The sequence below is a fragment of the Phaethon lepturus genome, unplaced genomic scaffold (genome assembly GCF_000687285.1).
Source record: "Phaethon lepturus isolate BGI_N335 unplaced genomic scaffold, ASM68728v1 scaffold16737, whole genome shotgun sequence".
In the NCBI taxonomy this organism is placed as follows: Eukaryota; Metazoa; Chordata; class Aves; order Phaethontiformes; family Phaethontidae; genus Phaethon; species Phaethon lepturus.
The window spans coordinates 36,074-46,078 of record NW_010554186.1 but is presented as its reverse complement, the minus strand read 5'-3'; the positions used below and the strand labels follow the sequence as shown (position 1 = coordinate 46,078).

The window sequence follows — 10,005 nt, the reverse complement described above, 5'->3', positions numbered from 1 at the left end:
CTGGAGGAATAGCAGAATATTATCAGAGAGTTAAATCAGTATATGTCAGAGGAGGAAAAGAGCATTGGCATGAATAGGTATTTTCCTACTCTCTACTGTTGGTTTTGCGTTTTTTATAACCTTAACCAAGAGAGTTTGCTCAGAGCAGGGCAACATGCTAAGTTAACGTAATGTCTCATAATACAGCAACGCAAAGTAAGTCTTACTAGGCAAAGTTACGACCGTTAGGCTGAAGGCAGTTGCAAAAATCAAAAAGTCTTAAGTATCCAAGAATTACAAAAGCTTTGGGACAACTTTGGCTGTAGTAAGCTACCTCAAAGAAAAAGTAGATAAAGTGTGAAGACATATAACTTTGCAGCAGGCAGTGCTTTGTGCTGCCTTAACAGCTGTCTGGAATCGATGCCCTTTTACATATCTTTCAGCTTAAACACAGCCTTTGACTTCTTAGTCCTGGACCATGGAAACACACAGGGGCAACATGCTTTGAGAATACGTTGAGCATGACAGGCATTGAGAATACAGTGAAGGTGATGACTGATAGCACAGCGGCATTAATTTCATTGTTTCCTTCCTGGTGATTCTGTTTTGTTTCATCTAGTAAGATGGAAATGATGGCAGGTGGCTACGATACAAGAGATATCTTGAGGCCATTGGTGTTTCGTCTCCACGAGAATGTCCCTGCAATAGTCCGTGAGGTTTTACTGGAACGCGGCTGGACTGAATTTGACAAAAAGGAGCAAGATGATGCAGACTGGAACCTGTACTGGCGGAACTCACCTTTCCGCATGACAGACCACCACAGCATTAAACCATGGCAGAGACTCAACCACTACCCAGAAGCTGTACGGATCACCAGGAAAGACTATTTGGCAAGGCATCTGAAACGTATGAAAGGAGCATATGGATCAACTCTCTATGAATTTAGTCCAGTGGCATTCATCATGCCCAATGACTATGTCAAATTTATAGCAGAATACAGCAAGGAGAGACACTCAGTAGGCAGAAGACCTAGCTACTGGATTTGCAAGCCTGTGGATCTCTCCCGTGGAAGGGGCATAATCATTTTCCAAGACATTAAAGACTTAGTATATGACTGTACAGTCATTGTGCAGAAGTATATTAGCAACCCCTTGCTCATTTCAGGGTATAAACTGGATCTGCGCCTCTATGTGTGTGTCACCAGTTTTTGCCCCCTCACCATTTACACGTATGATGAAGGCCTGGTGAGGTTTGCTACTGAAAAGTTTGACCTTGATTCTCTGGACAACGTCTATGCCCACCTAACAAACACCAGCATCAACAAATATGGAGCTTCATATAAGAAATATAAAGAAGGGATTGGCTGTGGCTGCAAATGGACATTCAGCAAATTTCGTTCTTACCTTCGAATATTTGGGGTTGATGACATGGTCCTCTGGCAGAAGATCAATAACATAGTGATTCTCACCCTGCTCGCTGTAACCCCCTTACCAGTGGCTTCCAATTGCTTTGAGCTCTTTGGCTTTGACATCCTGATCGATGACAAATTCAAGCCGTGGCTTTTAGAAGTCAACTACAATCCAGCCTTGTGTTTAGACTGTTCCATTGATGACACTGTGAAAAGAAAACTCCTTCACGATGTTGTTGAACTGCTGAACTACAAGCAGATTGACACTTACAGGCAAAACCAAGTGGCTGGATTAAAGACTAGCAGAAGGCAGGTGCCCTGGAGCACAGCTGGTCAGAGTGCCACCGAGCACACTCCTGGCTTACTCACTTGCCAAAAAGTGGCTAAATGTACTTCTGCTTATTCTGTACAACCTGCCCTGCAGGCTGCAAGAGGATCAATTCGTAAGGCGGCTACCCTGACCAAGAAAACGGTCAGCATGCATCCAAGAAAAACACTGACTTCCCAGCTGCGGGAAAGGATGAACATGCCAAAAATACCCTCCCAAGCAAAAGCTGAAGCTAAAAATAAACAAATGCCAGGAGCTGGGCATTCTCCACCCAAATCTGCCCAACTCAGCCACTGGTTACCTACACCTGACTTCTGCAACTACAAGTTAACCACACCCCCCTATTTCCTCTCTGATAAAGACCAGAGGCCTATCCCCCGTGTAGGAGATTTTGTCCTTATTTTTCCTTTCAATGAAGCTGCTCTTCAGGCTTCCAGGGATGGGACAGATATAAAGAGCATCATAAAGGAAATAAACAAATTAGTAAGCAAACAGTTACCATCAAAACAGCAGAACAGAAAGAAAAGGATAGGCTATTTAACTTCTGTGTAACTTGGTGATGTTAGGTTATACAGACATATTATAAATGGCAACTTTAGCTGGAAGGAGGTAGATGTACACTGAAATTGCATTAGCAAGGGAGATATCTCAAACGATACACAATTTAAAAATTGTAATTTAGTAACTACCATGAAAGATTTTTTTTAAAGTACTAATTTTTGTTAATTAATTCTTGCAATATTAAAGTAATCCAGAGTATAAATGGAGAACTGCATTTCTCAAAACATCTTCAGAAATGCCAGTCATTCTTTATTATTCTTCTCAGTGATCTTTGCTTCTTTTCTTTTCCTAACTAAGGGGGCTTTATGACTTGAAAAAACAGTCACTTTACACCAAGGAGCATTCAAAATGCACTCAGTTTGCAAAGGAGAGGGTAATATGAATGTATATGAATATTGAAGAATCCAGTAAGCTTCCCAAGATTCATTTCCAGAAATTAATTTTGCATTGTATGAAATTCATTTTATGATCAGTAGGTTTCTGTAGAAATTCTTATGGAAAGTAATTTTTTAAAAAATCTATGTACTGCTCCAGTGTTTTGTTTCAGACAAACTCTTAATAAAGAAATAATTAATCTTCCCAAGTTAACAGAGAAATTTGTTTTCAGAGGGCAGAATATAAATTACATATATCTCTGCATTAGCCACCTGATGGGTACAGTGTGTAGGCAGCTTTGTTTTGCTTGCAATAAAACTGGTGATCAGCTGTGCATGGAAAAATATTAACATGGAACTGAAGCATTTGAGATGATGGTCAAAATACTACCCTTCTCTTCTACATTTTTCTTGCCCCCAGCTGTCTGAATGAAAGTAACTCTGTTCAGCAGTCACAGCGTATTCTAAATTTGAATCAAAATTGAGGCCAAATACTGGCTGTAGCGTGCTTCCACTACTGTTGGAAACCTGTGGAAAGACAAGAAGTGGGGTTTCCCAACTGTTCCATCTCCCTGAAGAATTCATAAAAAAACATTCACTATAAACCCTCTAGGACAAAAACCATAATAAAGTAGGTATGTGTATTGCTATAGTTTAAGTACATATGCAGTCACACTTAATTTGGATTATTTGTGCTCCTACAACTATGAACTATAGCTGGTAGAGCCACTACTGCTTCTGGTTAAGTAATGCACGTGGAAGGTGGAGGAGACAGGCTGTGAGAATCAGCCTGTGAAAAATAATGTGGCATATGTCATAACTGGTCTGTGAAGGACTCCTAGTTATAACAACCTGACAGAGCTTGTCATTTATGTAGGTGTTTTTCTGTCTCCTCCTTTTCAAACCAAATTTGTGCCCCTTATTTCAAGAATCCCTTTGCTATTATCCTATGAAATATCACTTGAAAAACATGTGTCAGTAAAAATGGAGGGCAGACATAAGTTGGCAAAAGTACTGTGAAATCCTGGAGTAGTCTCGCCCTTGATTTCACCAATGGAAGGTTTGCCGTTGATTTGCCAGAAAGTAGAACCATTACAACCTCCCTGTAAGCAGGCACTAACAAGGTGAATACATACACCAGCAAGGTGAATGCATACATCAGCAAGGTGTTTGCACACATGTATCGCTGTGTGCAGAGTTTGAGAGACTGACTTGCACGTATCCGCCTGTGTGTTGCATCTGTGCAGGACCGTAGGCTGAATTATTCCAGGATCAAAATGCTTCCTGCAACTGGAGTCAAGAGTACTTAATGAAGCAAGGAGCAAGCAGCATACAAACAAAATTGTTCCTTATTTAATTTACAGTTGGAAGGGATTATATACATGGGTTATTGAATGGCAAACAGCGATTTAAGGCTAAAAGCTGCAAACAAAGACCGTTTTTCAGTATTACTATAGAAACAAAGAGAATGTCAGCATATTAGCTGGAGAACAGGGACCTTTTGTTAAAAGGAATTCCTGGGAATAAAAACAGTGTCGCTTTAGAAAACGTTAGTATCACATCTAGTTTCCCAGCCAAGCTGAAAACATTAATCACATTCACTTTTTTCGTTATGCTTAATTGAGAAAAAAGTCAACATAGATTTGTTTTGGTCAGCATAAGGCAGCACTGAACTGAAATTCTTAGTGAAACACACAGAAAAGAATGACATCATCTTGGATTGCTTTTAATAAGAGTTTCCTTTTACAAAACACATAAAGTAGATATTTCAGTAGTGTATTTCAGCACATGTTTATAAATTGTTCCTTTGTTATACAGGAGTAAAGGAAAAACAATGCATTTTTATTATCACACTAGCCAACATCAAACTGCCTGGGTGTTCACAGTATCATAATTAAGTTCATAAACTGAAGTATGTGTGTGATCAATATCAGCAACGCTTCTTGCGCTATTCAATCTATTTCTTCCAAAGATGCTCTGTAATTTGAATGGTGATTTGATAGTCTGACCCGCTGGAAAAAAAATGAAGAGAAGAAAGAGAAATTCCATAATTTTGCAATTAATTTGCACTTAGGTATGAGAAAAGCTAAAGCAGCGTGCTCTGAAAGTGTGTTTGTTGCTACAGGAATGTGAAGGGCATAAGGAGATAATTGGTCTTCTCAGTCAAATGGGCAGGTAATGAGCTGAGCTCTACAGGGGAAATGCTTCAGTGCTTTGGAAAAATTCAAGACAGATGATGGACAGGCAGTCTACAGGGAAGGCAGTTGAAAGCAGCATCTGATAAATGATTAATCCCCCTAGGTATCAAGTGCCATCCAAAGAGCCTTAAAGCTGGAGAGATTCACTGACCAGAAATATTTTTGCACTACTGGAAGAATAAAGACAGTAGTGAGAGAGGTTAATTCAAAAACAGAGCAACACAGAGGAGGACACAAAGCAACACAGTATGAGGAAAGACTGCTGGAGAAAGAAGAAAGGGCTGTTTCATCCAGAATAATGACTGGGATGGAATAAACATTACATTTTGTCTTCAAATGCATGAGACAGAGTTCTTAGATTATGATCATATAATTATTGAATAATTTAGGTTGGAAGGGACATCCAAAGCTGTGACTGTTCACTCAACTGCTGCTCAGGTTTTTGGTCTAATGTACAGCTCATTATAAGGCCTGGTACATGCTGGGATCTTCTGGTCCAAAGAACCCAACCAAACTGAAAACATTAATCACTTCCACATTTTTCATGATGGTTAACTGAAAAAAAAAAAAAAAAAAGCACATAGATTTGTTTTAGTCAGCATAAGGCAGCACTGAGCTGAAATTCAAAATGTTCTGTAGATTTGAAATTCTTATGCCATGCCCCTTAATTGTAGTCACTTTTGTAACTGGAAGAAAAACAAGGGAAAATGTGATCAGTATCATGAAACACTGTGATGAGAAGTACTATGGGTATTTATTGTAATGTTATATACACAAAGAGGGCATGACTGCATCTCCTTCAAGTGTCACTCAAAAGACATTTAATTTGGGTGAGGTTGTTCCAAACTAAGCACCAGTCACTGAGCCGAAGTAAATTTCAGCCCAACAGATCCATCCATTCTTTTTCACAAGGCTTAAACCTTTCTAAGAGTTCTGACCTGCCGAGAAAATGTGTTGAGCCACTTACGTAAAATGCGGCCCTCTGAGGGGAGGAATCACTTCTTGTCTAGGATGATACTATCGTCCTCATCTTTGATTCGAACTCGTCCACTGGAGTGCTTGGTTTCCTGTCTGCCATTGCGGTACACAGTTTTTACAGTGCCATCGGGGTACTCCCGCCTCTTGAACTGCGCAGTGTGAATCTCCTTTTGGCCATTACTGAATACCACTATTTTATCTCCACTCCTGAAAGAAATAGCAATAAATGAAGTGATGAGAAGGCACTTGTCATTAGCCTATCTCACTGAGCTGTCTAATGTGACACAATGAAAGTGAAAGAGAACGTCAAGTGGAAACTTTTTCAGATTATGTTAGAATTCACCTCAGAATTTACATGGGATGGCATCAGAGATCTGATCTCACAATAAGATTTCAATACAAAGGTACTTCAGCACATAGTATAATACCTAATGGATGGCGAGATCTCATTTTACATGACTACTTCATGCAGGCATCTCAAAAAGCATAAAAGCAGGAAACCTATTTTACAACAGGATCCTCCCTAAGCCCAGAGGAGGCATGTGTAAGAAGGTCCTATTGTTTTTCTTCATTTTACATGGAGGAAGAGAGAGAGAATACATTAAATGCCTCGCGCAAGATCAGGAAGGGAGCCAAAAAGCAAGGAATAGAGCTCAGGAGTCCTCATCTTGAGTTCTTTAGTACCCACATTGTTAACACAGACAACCGGTGATCTCCCAGCAACCCTGGCCAGTGTAAAGTTCCATAGAACTAAATGAGGAATATTTCACAGTCACTTTGCTAGTGATAAATGGTCACCTACCATCCAAGGTAGAAGTGAACAATTTTCAGTGCCTCATTGTAGCAAAACCCTTGTTATCTTACGAATCTTTTCTCCTTTCATCTGGAAATTCCCCAGCCATGCAGAATCCAACCACAGTTTTAAATGTCAGTATCATTGTACCTTGTGTCCAATGCCTGGTTCCTGTCATTAACACAAGACTTACTTTTCTACTTTTACTACTGTACCATCTGGGAAAAAAGTTTCCTTGAATCCATCACTATAGAGGCATTTCACTGTGTGATCTGGGAACACAATTTCTTGTGTGCCATCAGGATAATGTTTTTCTGTGGAAAAGAAGATGTAAAAGTCAAGTATTCTACATGTTGCTTTACACAAAGCTAGATCAGATTTTTTTTTGGACATTGTAGTGAAGATAGAAATTATACCCAGCATACTGCTAAAGAAATTAAAGAATCAAATAATCACATAATCAAAGAAGAGGTGCATTTACAGCACATTGTTGTCTTTGCTTTGTAGGAGGAAACTGAGCAGTAAAGTGATGAAACATACTGGAAGTGAAATGCAAAGACAACGCAAAATGAGAAGAAAATAACCAATCTGCTGGAGTCAAAATCAGATGGCGCTTTCATAATAGAAACCTTCCTGCACATATAGTTCACATTTATGAGCTCTTGCATACCTATTTGATTATTAGGGAACTGCAGCACCTCCAGGCCATCTGGATAAGCAATGTGCGTTGTCTGTGCATCTGCATAATAATAAATCTGGAAGGAGAGTGAAGTGTTTGCAGCATGTTCACGATATTTACATAAGCAGATTCAACCATAACAATGTGCTTAAAAGTAAGCCGTCTTAAAAAAGTCATTTCAGGGTCATTTTCTGTATCTGCCATCCATAAAAGTAGATATGTTTGCATTGATGTTCATTCCTCTCATTTACCCTCCTCCTCATGGCTGTGTGTAGATGATGCTACTTTCATCTCTGTAGCATACAAGAGAACATTGCGTGCATGAAAGTCATTTTCCCACATCTTTACTTTGACTCTCACCCATGCACTATTAATTTAAAACAGTCCCACTGCTGCCAAGGCCTCACTTATTTCCACTGTAGCTCACATTATTATTAACTATTTATATTTACATAATGCCAAGAGGGAAGAACCCCCTGTGCTACCTACCCTACAAATGTATGAAAACCAATCCTTGCTTCAGATGGTTGCCCCTGCCGCTTGCCTTCTTTCACTCTCCTTCAATCTGCTTGGCCAACTACCCATTTGTTCCTTCTTTGACTGTTACCTTCATCTCTTTCCACATTTGTCCTTGTGGGTGAAGCAGTTTCACCACTCAGGGTTGTTAAACCAACACCCTGCCTCATCAGTTTCTCCCAGATAGGATAGTGATAGGTAAGTGATAGGACCTTGTTGGAAAATTGCTTAATCATTTTATTTTCCTTAAAGAAAGAAAAAAAAGTTACACACCACTCTCTGATCTGGCATGATCTTCTTTACATCTCCATTGAAAAAGCTAATAGTTGTCATCCTTTTATCAGCACTGATCTCCTTTTTAGTACCATTGGGGAAAGTGATGATTTGACGTCCATCAGTAAGCACCTCTTCTACCTTCAAACACATAGGGCATCTAATGTAAATGAAGTCAAAGGAAATGAGTAACATTGCACTGCCTTCCGATTAAATTGGTCATGCTATGCCTTTGTATTTCAAAAGCTATCTCTGCAATACAGGTACATTATTTTTGCCTCATTTGTGTGTAAAAGAGGCCAAAGTAATTTTCTTTCCACAAAATTAACTTACTTCTAGCACTCAGCCCAAGTTCTCACCCCACGACCTTGTTTTTCTGTTAAGCGAGGGAAGGCACACAGCCCTGTGCCAATAGAGAAGCCATTCCGGTTTCTCCTTGACGAACTTCAGTGAGTTACTGTCTGTACTCATTTCATACATGCTGATACACCTGCCACACAAGTCATTCAGGAGACCTCGGTTCTGGATTATGTGAACCAAAATGATATAAACACAGACTGTATATATAAACACAGATTGCTGATGTATGTTAGCAACCATTTTATTCCAAGTAACATAACCTGTATGGACATTCAGTACTACAAAATTAAATGTGGCTGCATGCAGAGATCTGCAAAATTACTCAGATTTCTTAACAACAGGGGGTAATAAAGTTATCAGTGTGCCCTTCTACAAAAAATACATTGGTCAAAGACTTCATACCTAGCATTAACCTCTGGTTAATCAGTTTTCCTGGAATTACTATGGCAGCTGGTTCTGTTTAGCATATATCAGATCCCATAATATAATTCATTTTTTGAAGTCCAAAGAAGAAGACAACCAGAAGATGCTCTATAGCTCTGCCATATGGTTGCAATTTTATCAGACCCTCCACAAAAAGGGAATACCTCCCAATCAAAAAAAACCACCAAAACGTTTGGGGCAAGAGAAATGCAGTATTTCCCCAAACAGGCATTGTAATGATTACTGAGGGCAAAATTTTTGTTTTTAGAAATTATTTTATTTAAACATTACTAGTTAATAATGGAAAAATGTTCTTACACCGATTTATGACAAAAGGCATTGATACACGAATTAAAACATAGTTTAAATGAGAGCTAATATCTCTTTCTAAAGGCATCAGTCCCCATTGTGACCTCTCTTGCTAGCTGTACAAGAAAGTCCAGCGCACTACTCACTTTTATGAATAAAATCCAATGGTAAAGATGTCAGAGTGAACTTTTTTCACAATTAATTTTCTTTTGAGGATCACAACAACAGATACTGTATTTGCTACTTCTACAAGAGGGAATTGTGATTGGTAGAAGCTTTCACAGACCCCATCTCAGCATTAGCTATAAAAGAATTGGCATGTCAAACCCCTATTCCCTGAACAACTGTTCTATTGCAAAAGCCATTTCTATGACTGCTCACAGTTTCATTAATCAACACCTGTATTGTCAGGGTGAGAAGAGAAGCCCAGAACTGAACAGACACAGAAACTGAATTACTGTCTTAACTTTATCTAGCCAAAAACCTTATCCAGAATTGACAACTCGGCCAATATCAAGGAAATGTTTTAACAGGATAAGCCTGTTCGGAGCAGTATAATTGAAGAGTCATCTGGGACTGAGTTCAGATCTGGCCTAGATGAGCAGCGACAGTGTTGGAAAAAGTGCTTGTCTATCAGCAGTGAAACTAGCACCAGGTCACTTGCTCACCTTGCTGACAACCTTTCCCAACAGCAGCAGACCAAATTTCCAATGCATAGACTCATCTACAGAATCAGCTTTTCAAGAACATTCCTGAGGTGCTGTGTGGGAAAGGTGACATGGCCACTCAGGAACAACTTACCCAGTTTTGTGGAAAGGAGTGCAGG

The 10,005-nt window shown here is 39.5% G+C and overlaps 2 protein-coding genes across 2 annotated transcripts in view; one reads left to right on the top strand and one right to left on the bottom strand.

The window, feature by feature from the left end:
* The first annotated feature begins 602 nt into the window (after window positions 1-602).
* Window positions 603-2,267, top strand: TTLL2 (tubulin tyrosine ligase-like family, member 2). The gene has a single exon (XM_010291774.1). The coding sequence runs from the start codon at window positions 603-605 to the stop codon at window positions 2,265-2,267; it is 1,665 nt and encodes a 554-aa protein (XP_010290076.1).
* Window positions 2,268-5,843: 3,576 nt separating this feature from the next.
* LOC104624411 (centromere protein J-like) overlaps window positions 5,844-10,005 on the bottom strand; it is a 37,226-nt gene continuing 33,064 nt past the window's right edge. The window contains exons 10-13 of the mRNA XM_010291775.1: window positions 8,088-8,228; window positions 7,290-7,374; window positions 6,813-6,933; window positions 5,844-6,033 (exon numbers count right to left, since the gene is read on the bottom strand). Of these exons, the coding sequence (XP_010290077.1) occupies window positions 5,844-6,033; window positions 6,813-6,933; window positions 7,290-7,374; window positions 8,088-8,228 (537 nt within the window). The remainder of the gene's footprint in view (window positions 6,034-6,812; window positions 6,934-7,289; window positions 7,375-8,087; window positions 8,229-10,005) is intronic.

Excerpts from the sequence above, each read along its gene's own strand:
- TTLL2 (XM_010291774.1), top strand. The coding sequence starts at position 603 with ATGGAAATGATGGCAGGTGGCTACGATACAAGAGATATCTTGAGGCCA.